The 20,358-nt window shown below is 37.8% G+C and overlaps 1 protein-coding gene across 5 annotated transcripts; it reads left to right on the forward strand.

Annotated features, from left to right (window-relative positions):
• Nucleotides 1-1,718: 1,718 nt before the first annotated feature.
• On the forward strand, nt 1,719-20,148 carry ube2q1 (ubiquitin-conjugating enzyme E2Q family member 1). 5 transcript variants are annotated; one of them, XR_005617852.2, is made up of 14 exons: nt 1,719-2,231; nt 4,671-4,775; nt 8,283-8,405; nt 9,249-9,305; nt 10,509-10,664; nt 12,702-12,786; nt 12,869-12,929; nt 13,018-13,108; nt 13,378-13,436; nt 13,618-13,666; nt 15,166-15,261; nt 18,102-18,168; nt 19,298-19,826; nt 19,913-20,148. XR_005617852.2 is itself a non-coding variant. In XM_039647428.2 (13 exons), the coding sequence occupies exons 1-13, from the start codon at nt 2,073-2,075 to the stop codon at nt 19,327-19,329; spliced, it is 1,140 nt and encodes a 379-aa protein (XP_039503362.1). In that variant the 5' UTR covers nt 1,719-2,072; the 3' UTR covers nt 19,330-20,148. The 5 variants fall into 5 exon arrangements, 4 of the variants coding, with proteins under 4 accessions (XP_039503362.1, XP_039503364.1, XP_039503363.1 ...); XM_039647428.2 differs by having other exon boundaries at nt 19,298-20,148; XM_039647430.2 differs by having other exon boundaries at nt 10,509-10,649; nt 19,298-20,148.
• The last annotated feature ends 210 nt before the right edge of the window (nt 20,149-20,358 follow it).

Raw genomic sequence — 20,358 nt, forward strand, 5'->3', positions numbered from 1 at the left:
TGTTCATGTGTTTCTTAGTTCAGTGGGAAAGAAATGAAGGTTTTTGAAGAACACACTCCAGGATTTCTCCACAGTGACTTCAATGGGGTCCAACAGGTCGAAGGTCCAGATGTGAGTTTCAGTGCAGCTTCAAAGTCTCGACACGATCCAATAAGAGTCTGATCAAGACAAACCAGCAGACATTTACAACAAAATAATAAAAACATATATTCCCTTTTAACCAAGAACATATATGGGATCACAGATAATTAAAATTACTTTCTTTATTATATTATATTATATTATATTATATTATATTGATTATCAACTCTTTAGGTCAATGGAACAAAATTTCCATTAAATATTTTTTTTTTTTGTCAACAATTATTAGCTGTTTTTCAGCATTTTACAGTTTTCTTTGTTTTAATTGATTAATTTTATAATCATAATTCCTGTTTTATGACGTTAGATAAATTTATGTCAAAATAATTAAAGCATACTATCAAACAAAAATTACATTTTAATTAAAATATAATACTATGACGCACACTTATATGACATCATTATCTGCATTTCATCACTGACCACTCACTTTTCATTATTAGATTGTGCCTTATTAACGAGGCAGTGTTTGTCTGAGAGCTGTCACACACACACAAATTAAACATTGATGCCAAATATAAGTGATAAAATGCTGCATAAGCTACATTATCATAACCAGAAAGTGTATGATTTTGAATAATGAACATGGAACAGAATTCTATATCCCGCAATCACGTGCCTGATCTCTGATCTACAGTCAGTCACAGCGCCAGTGTTTTCCATTAACTTATTTATTATATAGGCTGTATATGTAATATATTATAGTTTAATATTTAAAGTGCTCTGCTGAGTGTTTCTGCAGATGAAGCTGGAGATGGTGGATGTCTAGCACCAGCTAGTGGAACACTGTAGACATTACACACACCTGCCCTCACACCACGGCCCTTACACACACACACACACACACACACACACACACACACACAGATCACAAACGAACCACTGAATCACAAACGAAAACGTTAATAGTAGACTTGTTTTTTCTTCCTATACACACACAGAATGATCGGATAACGTCCCTGTGCTTCCTGTGCTTAATGGTTTTTATTAGTTGATTTCATACCATAACTTTGGATGACCATATTTTGATTACTAAAAACCAGGACACTCGGCCGGCAAACAGATACTCAAATGATAGCCTACTCGAAGTTTACTCAAAGATGCCTTATTAATTTCAGTACATAAAAGTAGGCTATGCCTCCACTCTTTGGATAAGAAAATTGTTATATTACAAGACACAAATTTAGATATCAGGTTATTCAACATGTTTTAATATGTTTTCTTCCTCTTTATCTTGTTTTTTCTTCCTCATCCTCCTTGTTTGCCCATATTTTGCTGTTGATCTGATCTTTTCCAGCAGTTTTTTACAGACATTTTCATCATTTTATTAAAAAAAACAACAACACTGTTGGTCACTCATAACCAGACAGTAAAAGTACATAACTCATTTAACTTATAACCATAACTCCTATTTTCATAAGATCTTCTAGCAGTAGAGCTAACAAACTTAACAATAGCCACTATGAGTCATTTTACAAATGTTGTGCTTATGTATTTTTTTGTTGTTGTTGTTTATTAATGTCCAGAGAGTACGCCCAAAACAAACAGTTTCAGGTTCTCATTTGTATCCTGTGCGTTCGTTCGCGGCCGCGGTGCATGCTGGGACTGCGGGTCCTCCACGCGCGCCTCCATCTTTAAACCCCAGAGGAGGAGAAACAGCTTCCGCTCAGTCGTACACACACAAGATCCTGCCTTCACACACACATTTATGACACTTTGAGCTCCAGATCTGCGTTTTAAATCGACGGATTGGACTAGCAAAGACCTGAGGCACTTATTCAGAGCGCGTCCGGTGATTAAACCGCTTCATTTCTGCACTGACATCCACAAAAACACGGCGGAGGGATCGCAACTGCGCGTCTCTTCTTCTTCTTTTGTCCGCCTCTCTCTCGGTTTCTCGGCTCCTGATGCCCGGAGATGAGTAGAGGAACATGTCGGTTTCGGGACTGAAGGCCGAGCTGAAGTTTCTGGAGTCCATTTTCGACCCGAATCACGAGCGCTTCAGGATTCTGGACTGGAAGCCGGACGAGTTGAGCTGCCAGTTCAACGTGACCGGAGAGAAGCTGCTCATCATCCACTGCAACATCACGGTAAGACCGACACCGAACACACACACACACACACACTCGTCATCACAACACACGATGGGTTCGGGCGCGCGCCGTCGAACCCGTGGCTTCGATAATAACCGAACTCAAGCGCGTTCGCGTCGCTAAACAGCAGTGTTCAGCTCCGTGTGTTCATACTAGCTTCACCTCAGCTTTATTATCCTTAAGTTAATCAACCAGGAGTCATTGTTGTGAAGTGCGCACTTCTGAGACCTTTATTGACCCAGTTCTGGTGTCTCGTTTCATGGGTTTTCTTAATTTCCGGATGCCATTTTCTGTGGCGACTCTGACGTCATCAATCCACACATATGATCATGATTAAATATCATAACACTTAAAAGGCAGCTATTTATTTTCATGGTGAAATTCCCAGTTTATTCTGTGAAAACTGACACTGAATGTGTCAGATATTATTTGGTAAATATTGAAAATAATAATGTAAAAAAAATCCTACTCATAGAACTGTTCTGATATTATTTAGATATTTTTACATTATTATTTATACTTTGAAAACGAATATATTAAATGCATAAATTATTATTTGGAAATATTTGGTCTATTAAAATAATTATGTAATATTTAACTCATTATAGTGCTTATTTAAATATTTTTTTTATTATTTATACTGAAAATGAAAATTAGAAATGCATAAAAAAGCATATTATTTGGAAAAAATATTTGGTGTCTGTTAATTATAATAAAACATGTTTTCTACTTATTTTAGTACTGTACTGTTAGATGTTATTTATGTCTTTTTTATTTACTTTAATATTGTATAATATTGTATAATGTTTTTGTATTTATACTGTGAAAATGAATACATGTTTAAAATATTATTTGGAAAATAGTTAGTTTTTTTTTAAATAATAATGTAAAGTTTTCTACTTACTTATTATTGTTCTTATTTTATTTATATATTTATTTTATAAAAATAATAATGTTATTTTTTAATGTAAAATGTTTTTATTTGACATTTTCTTTCTACTAATTATAATAGTGTTCAAACCCTTTACTAAATCGTTTTTTTATTTATTTTAATAATTTTATTTATTTATCTGGTGATAATTTATTTTTGATTTTTGATTGATTTATTTATCTGGTGAAACGGATATTATAAATGCGTACAATATTATTTGGAGAGTATACGTTTTTTAATTAAATAAGTTTTAATTAACATTATTAACAACTTTTTTTCTCACTATAGTAATTTTTATTATTTCTATTTTTCTTGACTTGCATGTATTAAACAAAATGTTTCATCATAGCAACACATTTTAATAACAAACAGTATACAGTGCTTAAAGATGCAAAGTGTTTGTTTGTGTGTGTGTTTTTTATGTGTAGAGCCACTGGAAATAAAATTGGGACAAATAATCGTCAACTATAAACGAGAACCGTTAATTCACAAATGAAAACGAGCCTTGAACCTGAGGCTCATATTTACTTTTATTTCAGAGTGCATGAATTACTGAAGGATATTAGTGTTTGTATAACAATAAGGTCCTCTTTTTGAACATAAACTAACATGAACTAACAATGAGCAGTTTATTTTTTACCACATTTACTACTGTTAGTTATTAAAACTGTTCATGATGTTTCGCAATGCTATTGCTAATTAGCTAATGTTAACATACTACTGTTGAGCTTAGAAATGTATTCGTAATGTTCAGACTGAGATTATTAAATGATGTTGAAGTATTCTTCATTGACTAATGAAACCTTACAGTCCTGTTTCGCACATGCATAACGATGTTCTTATTATAGTAATAACTGGACTACAAACCCTGATCCTTATATCACCACTGCGTTCCTGAGTAATAATGTAAAATAAAGTGTAAGACTTAAAAATGAACAACCTTTTCCTATTTTTGGATGTTTATAGATCTAAATATGAGCAAGTTTTATGGAATTTCCTGGACCTGCTGTTGGAATTACGCCACTTCTACCGTTCATCACTCCGACACCTCTTTCTTCATTATTATTACTATTATTATTACGATTTGCCACATTTTACAGTGATAGTGAAGTCACATAACTGTGAATTGAAGGAAAAGCAGGATTAGGAGCAGAGAAGGGCTGGCCGGGTTTATGATGCAGACGACCGCCATCGGGACGTCTAGTTTTAATTCTATTCTAATTTCAATTCAATTTTGAATTAAACCGCTCCTAAACATACGTTAAAAAAATAAGTATTATGCAATAATCTAAGCCCCTCATATAGAGCCTTTTTAGCAGAAAGTGTTCTCTGAAATGAGTGTGAGTGAGAACCGTGAACTCTTTTACATAATTTAAGTCATGTAAATAACGCCGGTCTTCGGCATTGATCCGATCACGAGAGATGGGCTCGGCCCAGTCCCACGCCTCCACTGGTTCTGCTCTTCAGATTGCACTCTGGGTAATGTGTGGCGGCGTGTCTTGCAGGAGTCCTACCCCTCGACGTCCCCGATATGGTTTGTGGACTCCGATGACCCGAGTCTGACTCAAGTTCTGGAGCGGCTGGAGGACGTGAGGAAGGGGAACACGCTGGTAAACCATCTCCATCTTCTCACTGTACTGCTGTCATAAACCATCACAGGGGCCCTTCTGTGTTCAGTGTGTGACCATGAGAAGCTCCAGATCTCCTCTATATCAGTGTCAGTGTTCCTGAACTCCTGAAACGCCTCCATTGTAGTCTTGAGCTGAAAGGACACGTCTCAATATTCCTCATTATAATAATTAATGCGCAGAATAAAGGGGCGGGGCCTGGTGGAGTTATTTAGTAGCGTTAAACTGGCAGTTTTGGGAAGGGGCGGGACATTTCCTAACACAACCAATCACAACACACTTCTCCAACTGACCAATCAGAGCACAGTGTGCTTTTCAGAAGGAGGGGCTTCATAGAGACAGGAAGTAAACTGGAGTATGTTTCTGAAACAGAACTTGCGACCATAGTTGTTATCAACAGTTCAGCGAGTCGGTGTTTCACGAAACCATCGTTCTAACGAACATCCACACACAGCGTCGCAGAGTTGTGTGTGTGAGCGACAGATCTCGACCTGTGGTTAGAAGCAGAGTCTCTAGTTTGCTCAATAAATCCTGATCTGGAGCAAAATAAGCAAACTGACATTCAGTGCAACACAACACACACTAATGTCATTTACGACTCAAGAGATCCTGTCTTTTATAGCTAAATATCATGTCGAGAGACAGTAAATGAAGGTAATTAGTAATAAACTGAATCTTAAAGATGGTCTTGAGCGGAGTAGGTGTTGTAATCACGATGCTTTGAACTGCAGTAAATAGTAATTACCAGCCGAGATCCACTGTAATGGAGTCGACTGTTACACAACACACTAAACAGTGTAATATGAGCGATCACACACACACACACACACACGTCTCTGAGCCGTGCTTTTTATAAACCATTTGTTGTCAGTAAAGGGTTAAAGGAGTAGTTCACTTTTGAAAAAACTTTTGCTGATAATTGACTCGCCCCCATGTCATCCAAGATGTCCACGTCTTTATTTCTTCAGTCGAAAAGAAATGAAGGTTTTTGATGAAAACATTCCAGGATTTTCTCCATATAATGGACTTCAATGGGGTCCAAACGGTTCAAGGTCCAAACGACAGTTTCAGTGCAGCTTCAAATATCTTTAAACAACACCAGACGATGAATAAGGGTCTTATCATGCGAAGCGATCGCTCATTTCAAAACTTAGTCCAAAAATGTAACTTTTCTAAGGACAAATGCTAGCCTTGCTCTATTCTGTGAGGCGCGTAAAAGGTCACGGGCGACGTAGCCGGAAGTACAGAGTCAGTGTTTACAAGTTGAACGCATAGGTTGAACGTGCAAACTAACTCAAACACCGTTTACAAAAAAGGTATTAAAAGGTAAAACAACGATGTCGGACGATTTTGATTCTGTACTTCCGGCTACGTCGCCCGTGACCTTTTGAACGTAATTACGTATTACGTGACGTTACAAACGCGCCTCACAGAATAGAGCAAGGCTAGCATTTGTCCTTAGAAAAGTTACATTTTTGGACTAAGTTTTGAAATGAGCGATCGTTTCGCATGATAAGACCCTTATTCATCGTCTGGTGTCGTTTAAAGACATTTGAAGCTGCACTGAAACTGTCTTTTGGACCTTGAACCGTTTGGTTCCCATTGAAGTCCATTATATGGAGAAAAATCCTGGAATGTTTTCATCAAAAACCTAAATTTCTTTTCGACTGAAGAAAGAAAGACATGGACATCTTGGATGACATGAGGGACAGTAAATTATCAGCAAAAGTTTTTTCCAAAGTGAACTAATCCAGCACGCTTTAGGCCGACTAAAAACGGCAACCTTCGTCAAATCTTCCACATTTAAACTGGTTCTACTTGAAGGGTTGGTTCTCGCTAACCAGGACAGTTCTGCCATTCCAGACTTTGTTCTTCAACACAAAAGAGGGCGTTTGGCTGAATGTTGACGCAGCACATCTTCTGAAAGCTTGCGATGCTTTGTGCTGATTGGATGTTCATTCACTCCAAATCTTGTGTGTGTGTGTGTGTCATCAGCATTAACAGGTTTGACATCAGTGATGGCAGACGCATTGGTTGATCATAAGCGATTATTGTCGGATTTTTGAATGAAGAAGAGCCTCGTCTTCATTCTGCTGAACTTCTACTTTTGTGTCATACAGAACAACAACTTCATACGTGTATGGACCGACGTGGGTTTAATAAGTCAAGACACAATATACATTTTTGTATAAAGGAATCCTTTAAAGGCTCAGTCCAACAGACGCATGCTCATTTTTTGATGGCAATGTAATGGTTCAGAAGTTTAACTTTATGATTTTTGTGGAAACCGTGATATATTTTATTTTTCATGGTTCTTTGATGAATAAACGTTTGAAATGGAGATCCTTTGTGACATTATAAATGTTTCTACGGTCACTTGACCAATGTAATATGTCCTTGCTGAATAAAAGTATTGATTTCTTGTAAAACACACCTCACTGACCCCCAGGGTTTGAACAGTAGTGTGTGTATATTAAAGTTGATTCGGCTCCTTAACTGCTCTCTTCCTTCTCATAAAGCCTGATTTATTTTCAGTACGTGCAAGTGAGTCTATCTGCTTGTTTCCCTCTGAAACGGATCTTGTGCACAAATTACCCATAAAGTCCTGTTCTGTCTTGACTAATCTCTGTCTGCATAACAGTGGTTGGGGTCAGTGTCAGAAATGATCTTTTCCATTAAAGGATTAGTTCACTTCAGAATTAATATTTCCTGATAAAGGGTTTTGAGGAACACACTCCAGGATTTCTGCATATAATGGACTTCAATGGGGTCCAACGGGTCGAAGGTCCAGATGTGAGTTTCAAAGTCTCGACACGATCCAGCCGAGGAATAAGAGTCTGATCTAGACAAACCAGCCGACATTTATAAACATTTCTGCTCATCCACACCTTCATGCAATACGTGATCACATTCGAAAGGTCAGGCGGTAACGTGACGTAGGCGGAAAAATCGTCCAAAATTGTTGTTTTACCTTTTAATATTATTATTATTTTTTTGTAAGTTGTGTTTGACTCAGTCGTTGCACTTCGCTTTGTAAACACTGGGTCGGTTCATACGCCTACATCACGCTTGATCTTTCAACGTGATTACGTAATGTGTGTCCCATCACAGTTCGTCCAAGACCAGAATTGGTGGTTAAAAGTATATAAATGTGTATTTTGTTGTAAATGTCGGCTGGTTTGTCTAGATCAGACTCTTATTGGATCGTGTCGAGACTTTGAAGCTGCACTGAAACTCACATCTGGACCCGTTGGACCCCATTGAAGTCCATTATATGGAGAAACCCTGGAGTGTGTTCCTCAAAAACCTTCATTTCTTTCCCACTGAAGAAAGAAACACATGAACATCCTGGATGAGGAAGTTTTAGTTCTGAAGTGAACTAATCCTTCAAGTGTTTATTATGTGGGATGTATTGCTCTCCTGTTTTCCACTTCAGGGACATGTTTCTGCGTGATTTGTGAGCTTTGCTCGTGTGTGTTTGTGTTTCAGCTCTTGCAGCAGCTGAAGAGGCTGATCTGTGATCTGTGTCGCCTCTATAATCTTCCCCAACACCCTGATGTGGAGATGCTGGACCAGCCACTCCCCGCAGCGCCCCTGAACCCGGACCGCAAGGTGAACCTCTTTAATTATAATTCATGACATTTTACATAGTGCTTTTCTCGCCACTCAAAGCGCTTTACTCCTCAACCACCACCAATGTTGATGATGCAACGCCCACCACCCCACACACACACACACACACCAGCTGATGAATCCAATGGGTATATATAGATATGGTAATGATTAGGAGGCCATGATGGACCGATAAGAGGCCACTGGGCAAACTGGGGCATCAGGACCCACACAGAGCACAGGGTGAGCGCCCCCTGCTGGCCTCGCTAACACCTCTTACAGCAGCAACATGGCTTTCTGGTCTCCCATCCAGGTACTAACCAGACTCGACCCTGCTTAGCTTCAGTGGGCAAACTCTTCTTGGCTGCATTTATTCATTTTCATTTAGATGACGCTTTTATCCAAAGCGACTTCCAATTGCTATATATGTCAGAGGTCGCACGCCTCTGGAGCAACTAGGGGTTAAGTGTCTTGCTCAGTGGATTCGAACCTGGGTCTCTCACACCAAAGGCATGTGTCTCATCCACTGCACCATCACCACCACCCCACTGGCTACAGGGTGATATGGTCGGTGATACAGGACCACCTCGGTTACTGGGCCTCAATAAGTCTTATTATATTTTATATCTGGCCATTGGATTGCGGTCCAACTAATGAAGTTCATCATAGCCAACATGTAAAGTTCATTGATTTCTGAATATGTATGTATTCATACAACAAATAATTAAAATAGGATTGCACTGATACTCTGCTGTATATTGCCTAAGTACACAATATGATGATAAACGAGCAAATAATTAATGAATTAATTCATGATGGGTTTTTTTTGCGAATGTCTTGTAGCTTGGGACCACGGATGAGGTCACATCAGAGGAGGAAGAGGAGGAGGAGATGGGAGAGGTTCGTATCAGTTTTCCTCATGATGTGGGATCGTTGTGTTGATTCAGATGTTTCCAATTCGATTCTATTCCGATTCGCAAGCTCTCAATTCATTTAGATTTTGATTCACGATTCGATTCTCAATTCGACTCAATGAATATAGATTTAATATGAATCCTATATTGATTAAAAAAGAACAGTGAACATAAGTTTACATTTGGTTAATAAAAATAATTTAAGAATTTCACAAATTTGTATATTAAACTGTTTATTTTAGGTATATTAAAACAGAACCCAACTCTATATTTCAAATGCATACAATGAATAGACAGGATTTTAAGATGAAACATTGATTTTTTTTATTTTTTATTGAATATGTATCAAATAACAAGCAAGTACAGAGCACAAAAACACATAGAACTCCGACATGTTATATCAAGTATATAAAGCTTCACATATGGAAAGAAAAAAAATAAATAATAAAATAAATAAAATAAAAAATAAAATGCATCAGTGAAAATATCATCATAATATTTCAAGAATCTGTCACTTTTCTTGTTTTTAATCAATCTTAGAGACTTCAGAAATGTATCAATTTCAATTAAGAAATGTGGAAAAGTAGGCTGCGATTTAGAGAATTTTTGCTTGTGAATAAAATTTTTCCCAAACAAAATAAAAAAATTAACAATGTAACTAATTGAAGTACTAGCTTTATCTTCTGTATAGTAACAAATTATATCTTTTAATTGAAAGGATTTGGAAGAATCAAGGTGCTTGCCTATGTGAAGATATAACCTATTCCAGAAGTTTTGGGTTTTTTCACATTGGAAAAATAAATGGATCAGCGTTTCATCTTCATTCCCACAAAATGAGCAAGAACTGTCAACATCCATATATTTCGCAACAGTGTCATTCACTGGGTATATTTTATGCAAGATCTTGAAATGAACTTCCTTAATCTTATTTGAAATACAATACTTATGGGGTAAGATGAAACATTGATGCTGAACAGTTGCAGGTCAACATGACATCATGACTCTTGCATGAACATAAACGCCACTTTCAAAAAATGTGCCTGTCAATGTTTGGTTGTAGAAGACTAATAATAAGATCACGTTAATCCCATGTTCAATGTTTGCGGGAAAAATATTGAAAAAATGTGTGGACTCTGAGAATCGATTTTGAATTGACCACATTTAAAAAAAACAACCGTGTCTCTGTCAGCAGGACATCGATCTGGAACATTATGAAATGAAAGAGGAGGAGCCGGTGGATGGGAAGAAGTCAGAGGATGACGGGATCGAGAAGGAGAACTTGGCCATTCTGGAGAAGATCCGCAAGAACCAGAGGCAGGACCACTTGAATGTAAGTGCTCATTCGGTAAGGTCACTTTCCTCATGTTTCGGGGTTCTGGTGGGGTGAAATGGAGGCTTTTGTTCGAAGCAGTAGTTTCACAGTCCTGATTAGATGGAGGTGGACTGATAATGACGAGAAGGTTCAGTCTGATGGCCTTCAGAGTGATGTAGTGTTGTGATGTTCATGAAATCAGGCAAGCAAACTACTCCTCTTCTGACGAAAGCCTCCGTTTTCGATTTTAGGTTTGATGACTTAAAATTGACCATATTCATAAAAGCAGATTTTTAAATATTTATGTGTTGTTTTTATTTTTAATACTTATATTAACCTCCGTTTACAGAAAATTAGCACGATTGCAAATGTGATGTTGAGTTTATACGACAGTTCAGTAAACGGAGTGAATGTTGTGATAATTGACATTTTAGACATAACTTTGTCAATGTTCTTTGTCTTTGCTCTATTTCTCCAAGGACAATAGTTTCAGACAAGCCACAACAAAAGAGTTGCGCGTCTGTGGCAATAACGTACAGTGGTGTTTCGTCAGTCAATAAACTCATACGGGGTTTTGAACAAATCGGTTCAGTGACTTGACTTTACCGACTTTACTTCCTAGACTTCCTTGACTTTACTTATTTGATTTACTTTACTGACTTGATTTTACTGACTTTACTCTCTTTACTTTCTTTACTGATTTTACTTCCTTGACTTACTTTACTTACTTTACTTGCTTTACTTCCTTGACTTTACTGACTTGACTGACTTCACATACTTTACTGACTTTACTGACTTTTTTTTACTTATTTTATGTACTTTACTTTATTTACTTTACTTGATTTTACTTTACTTACTTGACTTTACTTGCTTGATTTACTTTACTGACTTTACTGACTTTTTTTTTACTTATTTTATGTACTTTACTTTATTTACTTTACTTACTTGACTTTACTTACTTGATTTACTTTACTGACTTTACTTATTTTACGTACTTTACTTGATTTACTTTACTGACTTACGTAAATTAACTTTACTTACTTGATTTTACTGACTTAACTCTTTACTTTCTTTACTGACTTTACTTCCTCGACTTCCTTGACTTACTTTACTTATTTTACTTTACTTGTTTTACCTCCTTGACTTTACTTTACTTACTTCCTTGACTTTACATCTTTACTACTTTACTTTCTTTACTTGACTTTACTGACTTTACTTCCTTGACTTTAGTGACTTTACGTACTTTACTGACTTTACGTACTTTACATACTGTACTTTAATGACTTTACTTATTTTACTTTACTTACTTGACTTTACTTACTTGATTTACTTTACTGACTTTACTTATTTTACGTACTTTACTTCATTTTATTTACTTACTTGGCTTTACTTTACTTACTTGACTTTACTTGATTTACTTTACTGACTTTACTTGCTTAAATTAACTTTACTTACTTGATTTTACTTACTTACTTACTTGACTTTACTTACTGAATTTACTTTCTTGGCTTTACTGAATTGGCTTGACTTGATTTTAAACATCCTGTATAGGTTTTTAGTTAATTGATGTATTTTGTCATTTAACCTAGATTTCACCTTATAAGCTGCAATGATGTTAAACATTTTCTCCCAAAAAGACTAAATATAATTCAATAATGACACAATTTAATACATAGTTACACATTGCACTTTTTGCACCGTTTGACTGTATTGTAGCATTACATTTTCTTTAAAAGGGGGTAATGCTTTACGATACTCTCTTATTTGTTAACATTAATGCATGAACTGACAATGAACACTTTCATTTATTATATTTTTACATATTTATTAAACGTTGCTTGTTACTTAACTAAAAACGTCATATTAGTTCACAGTGCATTAACTAATGTTACATTTGAACTTGGATTGTTATTTCACGTTAGCTAATATAATAACAATCAGGTTTCATTTGTTAACATTAAAGTGCTCCAGTGAATCTGCAATATTGTAAATGAGCCGTCTCGTGTTGTTGTCTGAGCTCCGGGATTCATATGAGCTGATGTGTTGAGTGTGTTCTCTCGGGTCCTGTAGGGCGCTGTCTCTGGATCCGTTCAAGCGTCGGATCGCCTCATGAAGGAGCTCAGGGAGATCTACCGGTCTCAGAGTTATAAGAACGGTTTGGACTCCTGATAACTGATTGTCATGAGTGTGACTGAAGGGTCGGTGCTCGTCTTACTCTGCTTTACTCTGTTCTCCAGGAATCTACTCAGTGGAGCTGTTCAACGACAGCCTGTACGAGTGGCATGTGAAGATAAGAACGTAAGAACACTGGATCTTCCCATTATTGCTTGTTAGTCACGAGTTTTCAGAAAGCTGAGTGTGTGTGTGTGTGTGTGTGTGTGCTCAGTGTGGATCCAGACAGTCCTCTTCACAGTGACCTGCAGGTGTTGAAGGAGAAGGAGGGAATCGACTACATACTCCTCAACTTCTCTTACAAAGTGAGTTCCCTGTGTGTGTGTGTGATGGGTTGGTTTAGTGGTCGGGTTAGTGTAAGAGAGGACAGTATAAACACCATTATGTCTATAGATAGTGAAGTGGCACAAAGATAGTGAACGTGTGTGTGTGTGTGTGTGTGTGTGTGAGAGAGAGAGAGTTTAGCCTTTAGTTCATAATACATTGTGAATAAGGTGACAATTTACCTTTTATAATTGTTCAGCTTATTTATTAAATGTACAAATGCTTGTATGCACAATTTATGTGTCTTCAGGATAACTTCCCGTTCGATCCCCCGTTTGTACGAGTGGTTTCTCCTGTGCTTTCTGGAGGGTGAGACTCATCAGCCTTTCGTTTTTGCGTTATTCATCCTATTTGTGTCATTGTGATGCATTTTGTTTATTATATCTTCATAATTTATTTATTCAGTTGTATATAAAGTTTCAGGCTATCTGTAGTGTGTGTGTGTGTGTGTGTATAAAGGCCAGGCTAACTGAAGTGTGTGTGTGTTCAGGTATGTTCTGGGTGGAGGAGCTCTGTGTATGGAACTACTCACTAAACAGGTGTGTGTGTTTCTGTTCTCTACTCCAGATTCAGACACATTCATTACTAGAGCCCGACCGATAAAGGATTTTGAAGGCCGATACCGATACAAATATTTTTTGGATTTAAAATCCGATATTCCGATATATCGGCCGATATTTTTTATTTCAGAAACGTGCAGCAAAACATTAACAGATTTCCCTAACATTAGTTATTTGAAGTTATTTATGAGTTTTAACTAAAATAATATGATAATGCATTTTAAAAAGAAACTTGTTTCTTTTATTGTCACCACAGAACAGACTGATGACAGTGGCATTAGCTAGCTTCGTGGTTAGCTAGTCTATGATGAGCCATAATTTAGTAATGGTTTAGCAATTTAGCTATATTTTCAATATAAACAGGCCAAGGAGAGATGATGCGTCTCATTGCCATTACTGTCACGAGCTATTAAAGAAATACTTCAGTCACATTGTCAAAAGTTAAAAGGACACTCAGTCAACTACTGTAACAACGTAACGTAACTATTACTAGCTAATTCCGCTTTACTCTCAGCTTATTTAACAGAAGCAAAACTGGACATGATAGTCACAAATTTTGTCCTGCTTATTTGAGTTAAGAAAACTGATGGGGATGATATTTTAATTGTTGTGACCAACTCAACGAGTGTTGCCAACAGGAACGGTGTAGAGCGCCCTCTGGTGGACAAACTATACAACTCCAACACTCGTGACATGGTTCAAGCGTTTTTTGTCCGTTTTTATTTTATTTTAGAAATATTCATTTATCGGCCATTATAACTGCCGATACCGATATTTTGGAAAATGCCTAATATCGGCCTGCCGATATATCGGTCTGGCTCTATTCATTACACTTCCTCTCAGTTCTCAGACCGCTTCTGCTCTCAGGACACTACAGTCCTCAACTAAGGGTCATATCACGCATTTATTTAATATACAGTCAAACCAAAGATTATTCTGACACCAGATATCAGAATAATGTGATCAGGACACTACAGTTAAATAAAGCCAACGCACATATTACACCCAATAACTCATCACACACACACACACACACATTTGGGGCCAAAGATTACTCACACACTTTGAGCTGATGATGTTTTGCTCTTTTTACACACACACTGAACAACATGAAGCATTGCTTGGTCACTGGTTGAGCTAAACTGGTATTATCTAATTGTGGAGTTCAATTGAACAGATATTCAACATAATTCATGTGTGAGAGTCCAACAGAAGGACGGACTAAACCAGTCAAATATCCACTGATCTGAGACCTGAGATCTGTCATATTTATACACTAGAGCCGATAAACTGATGATGATGATGAACACACTGTGGTTTGACTGTATATTTATTTCTCCCTGATGTCCAGTTGTTTTAAACTGTTTTAAACTCTTGAATGTGAAAGGGCTGATCTGAGATCCTGATGGACAGATGCGGCTCTGTAATATGACATGCATGTGATGTGTGTGTGATGGTCATGTGATCTGTTTCCGCAGGGCTGGAGCAGTGCCTATTCCATAGAGTCTGTCATCATGCAGATCAACGCCACGCTAGTCAAGGGGAAAGCGAGAGTGCAGTTTGGAGCCAATAAGGTAATCTCACTTACACCCAAACCCTGTCAGTGACGACTCTCTGTAAGACTGTCCTTCGTCTTCGGGACGCAAATGAAGATATTCGTGATTAAATCTGAGAGCTGGATCACTCCTCCATCGAAACTGGCCGGCCCAGAAAGTTATTAAAGACATCGTTAAAATAGTCTGAGTGACGACAGCGGCTCAACCTTAAGATTATCAGGCGACGAGAACACTTTCAGTGCGCAAAACAACAATAATAACGACTTTAACCAACTCTCCACGTTCTTCTGTGTGGACCTCGAGTGTGTTTACGTGTGTAACAGCGCAGCGCTTCACGTATCACATGACCAGCGGACATCACACACATGACCAGCGTCGGCCAATAGTGAGCCTGTGTGTGACGCCCTGAAGCGCTGCGCTGTTACACACATGAACACACTCGAGGCCTACAGAGAAGAACATGAAGAGTTGAATAAAGTCATTATTTGTGTAGTTTTTGGCACACAGGAAGTATTCTCGACGCTGGATAAACTCAAGGTTGAGGGCAACAGGAAGTCCTGCACTCGTTTCTCGGATCTGAGGTTATATACAGGGTCCCCGCGGGTCCTTAAAAAGTCTTAAATAAAATTTTCACTTTTTAAGGCCTGAAAATGTCTTAAAATCTGAAATTTCCGATAAGGAGGTCTTAAATTTCACGGACAGACCTTAAATTTATTGTCCGACTCGACATCCGTTTTTTTATTTTGCTTATCTTTTGTTTACGAGCGTTCATGCTTGGTTGCCAGATTTAAATACTTAAATCCGCAGTCAGAGCTTTTCTGTTAAAAGAACACGTTGTTTACCCGCTCTTGTCAGTAGTATCTGGCAACCATGCTCTACACTGCTGAAGAAGCGCGGATGATCTGAGTACCTGGAGTTCAGTCAATGATCTTCATTTGAGATTATCTACCTAAATTAATTAAAGTGTCATTCATTTGGTCTTTATTCTGTCACGAGCTGTTTTGGTGTGACTAAATCTGAGATCAATACAGGTTGAAATCCAGCAGTGTTTTTAATGTTGATCATATTAATGCTGTTTTGCAAGGAAAGCCACTGCAGAACTGCAGCACACAGCGGTGATTCGAATTCGTGACATTCAATGACCCGTTCATAAATACAGCCACTTGCTTAGCTACTGTGTTTGTACTAATGAATTAAAGGATTAGTTCACTTTTGAAAAAACTTTTGCTGATAATTTACTCGCCCCCGTGTCATCCAAGATGTCCATGTCTTTCTTTCCTCAGTCGAAAAGAAATGAAGGTTTTTGATGAAAACATTCCAGGATTTTTCTCCATATAATGGACTTCAATGGGGTCCAAACGGTTCAAGGTCCAAAAGACAGTTTCAGTACAAACTGCAAACTTGTTCAAATGTCTTTAAACGACTCCAGACGATGAATAAGGGTCTTATCATGCGAAACGATCGCTCATTTCAAAACTTATTCCAAAAATGTAACTTTTCTAAGGACAAATGATAGCCTTGCTCGATTCTGTGAGGCGCGTTTGTAACGTCACGTAATACGTAATTACGTTCAAAAGGTCACGGGCGACGTAGCCGGAAGTACAGAATCAAAATCGTCCGACATCGTTGTTTTACCTTTTAATTCCTTTTTTGTAAACGGCGTTTGAGTTAGTTTGCACGTTCAACCTATGCGTTCAACTTGTAAACACTGACTCCGTACTTACGGCTACGTCGCCCGTGACCTTTTGAACGTAATTACGTATTACGTGACGTTACAAACGCGCCTCACAGAATAGAGCAAGACTAGCATTTGTCCTTGGAAAAGTTACATTTTTGGAATAAGTTTTGAAATAAGCGATCGTTTCGCATGATAAGACCCTTATTCATCGTCTGGTGTCGTTTAAAGACATTTGATGCTGCACTGAAACTGTCTTTTGGACCTTGAACTGTTTGGTTCCCATTGAAGTCCATTATATGGAGAAAAATCCTGGAATGTTTTCATCAAAAACCTAAATTTCTTTTCGACTGAAGAAAGAAAGACGTGGACATCTTGGATGACATGGGGGCGAGTAAATTATCAGCAAAAGTTTTTTCAAAAGTGAACTACTCCTTTAATGACCGGATGATGGATGACGGATGACCCATAAAAACAGTGACTTACTGTCACCTATTGGCGATTTTTAATTTAATATTTAAAAGTATCACCTCATTTTTACCATCATTGGATATTTATTAAACATTGTTTTATTTAAAACATTATTTATATTATTAAAGTATTTATAATGGTAAAAAAAATGAACTGGAAAATATGGAGGGGCAGATATTGTCCCTAAATGGAAAAGGTGTGCCTGCAGTCTGAGTGCAAGAGGGGTTACGGTCAAGTTACAAGTGCTACTGCTAAAGAGTGCATTCTCAATACAGCCTGTTACCTTGATCCAAATGTCTCCATGAGCTGCATTGAATTGGCCTAAAGCGAAACATTATAATGTCATTTTTTTGTCTAAAGACTACATACAAAATAGCTACCAAAATTAATGTCGGTAACTGAAGTTTGACTAAAAGTTGACAAAAAAATGTCAACTAAAACTATGAAAGACAACATTACTAAAAATGTGACTAAGACCAATAAGCCCTTTCATCTGAAGACTAAGACTAAAACAAAAATGGCTGCCAAATATTAACACTGTCGTGTCATGCTGAACATTTTTTGTTTTTTGTTGTGGTAAAGTCTTAAATTTGCCTTTTAGAGAACTTAAAAAGGTCTTAAAAGTCATTGAATTTGCTGTTAAAAAAATGTGCAGATACTCTGTCTATATTAAAATATAGAGACTAGAATGAAGATCTGCTGTGTGTTTCAGAACCAGTACAATCTCGCCAGAGCGCAGCAGTCGTATAAATCCCTGGTGCAGATCCACGAGAAGAACGGTGAGAAGCACAACCTTACACACTCACGTTTTTTTTATTTATTTTTTATTTTATTTTTATTTATCAGGGACAATGCACAAGATACATTAGTCTTGCGAAGAGATGCTTTGTGCCAGAGTTAGCCTAAGCTAGTTTTCATCCGCAGTCCCCGGGCAGGTGCACACAATTTAAGACATTAGAACATTGCAAAACAACTATCAATAGTAATATAGCTACACATATTAGTCTGACAATCATATAAAAACAATCAGATACAAAATGAGAGAACATATTCAAAGGACCATCTCTACTCACAATGTATACATTAAACGCACTGACGCTGACACAGCTGGTTCTCAAGTATGTATTTCTTTAAGTTTTTAGAGAAATGGTTCACATCTGCAGACAGCTTTAAACGATTGGGGAGTTGATTCCATTGTTTTATAGTTTTAAATGAATAAGCCGTCTGTGCAAAGGCGGATGATCTTTTCGGGATAGCCAAATTTTTATGAACCGTTGATCGAGAAGTTCGATTTGTTAGTTCCGAATAAAATTTTATGTGATTTTTCATTAAGGGTGGAGCGAGGTTATTAACAATTTTAAAAACAGTTCTTAAATTTGTAAATAAAATTAGGGAGTCAAAACGTAATACTTTATATTTACGTAAAATGTTGCAATGATGATAGCGCTGGGTTTTTCTGTCAAGCACCTTTAATGCCTGATTATAGACTGATCTAAGTGGTTTAATTGTGGTTTCGTTGGCCTGAGACCAACAGGACAAACAATATGTGATGTGTGAGGAAATCATAGCATTAAAATATATGAAAGCTGCCTCAATTGTCAAACGATTCCTAATGTGTTTAAAAATAGAAATATTATATGATGGACACCTAAATATTTAATCTCTGTTTGATCTAGATGGACACCTAAATATTTAATCTCTGTCACAATAGTAATTTTTTGCCCATTAAAATAGATGTTAGGCACATATTTAATTTTGTTTGACTTAGCAAAATACATTCCAACAGTTTTTTTTTAGTATTTAGTGTCAAGCAAGAGGAGTTTAGCCAATTTCCTATTTTGTCCATAGCTAAGGACAAGGTTTAGACGTGTGTGTGTGTGTGTGTGTGTGTGTGTGTGTCTCCCACAGGCTGGTACACACCCCCGAAAGAGGACGGCTAGAGCGAGAGATCCCACATGAGCGTGTATCCTGCGGTGGACGTCTCTTTGTTCCCGTTCCTCCCATCATCCCTCTGTTCAGTCTCTGCCCGTGTGTCCCGTCCACGGGGAAAGCTCTTTCTTTTCGTTTTGTTTGTTGCTTTATCATCTCAGATAATGCCATTATTCCTGCGGTCCCGACATCTCCTCTCCCGTCGTCCTCGGAGCGGCGCGGGTTCTGCCGGAGGAGCCGCGAGCGGACGGACACTGCTGTGTGTTGGGGAACGCTGGGCGCTGACCAATGATGCCTTAAAGGAGGAGAACGCAGCAGCGAGTGTGTGTGTGTGTGAGTGTGTGGGTCTCGTCCTGCTGTTCCTCCAGTGTTCCTGTCAGCGCTCTCGGTCCCGGACGCCGTGGACGGGGTTTAGATTATAATTCCTGCTTTCCCGAGCCGTTGAACGCACCGGGAAGTGTTCGGTCCCGTGTGGGACAGTGTCCGCTTCACCTTTTGGTTTGTTTAGGTAAATTTAAAATGAATGAATAATGCCACTCTGACATCAAGCCATAGATGGGACCCGTAGGTTTAATCCCGGCTCTCGTCCTCCAGGATCGGCTCCACCGTAGAGCGTTTGATAGAGGAGTGTGTTCACAGCTGACTCCAGATCAGATCACTCCAAGGCCGGAGAGCGGTCGGACAGTTCTGCACTGTTAGCATGCTTCGGTTATAATGCTTTTTATTTTATTTTTATTTTTTTTCTTTCATTGTAAGTGTAATTTTGACCATGTACAGTACAATTTGTAAACTTGCATCAAGTTTATGAATAAAGAATTTTAAGAAATACACCAGTCGTGTTGCTTGCGGTGTTTAATTCCATCACACGCTGAACTCAATCAATCATTGCTTTTCCAAAAACAAAAAAAAAGTTTGAAATATTTTGATTCAAACACCGATGACATCATATTTTCTGCCCTCTTTTGATTGACAGGATATTATGGGCTCTGATTATTGGCAAGTGCAGATAACCGCTTTCATCGGCCGACACAGTGCGTGTT

This window comes from Pimephales promelas, chromosome 10 (genome assembly GCF_988280905.1).
Source record: "Pimephales promelas chromosome 10, fPimPro1.hap1.1, whole genome shotgun sequence".
Lineage (NCBI taxonomy): Eukaryota > Metazoa > Chordata > Actinopteri > Cypriniformes > Leuciscidae > Pimephales > Pimephales promelas.

Bases quoted from the DNA above. Each gene is read 5' to 3' on its own strand.
- ube2q1 (XM_039647428.2), top strand. From the start codon at position 2,073: ATGTCGGTTTCGGGACTGAAGGCCGAGCTGAAGTTTCTGGAGTCCATT. The intron at 12,787-12,868 runs GTTTGGACTCCT...TCTGTTCTCCAG, and splicing joins GTCTCAGAGTTATAAGAACG to GAATCTACTCAGTGGAGCTG. The intron at 15,262-18,101 runs GTAATCTCACTT...TGTGTGTTTCAG, and splicing joins TGCAGTTTGGAGCCAATAAG to AACCAGTACAATCTCGCCAG.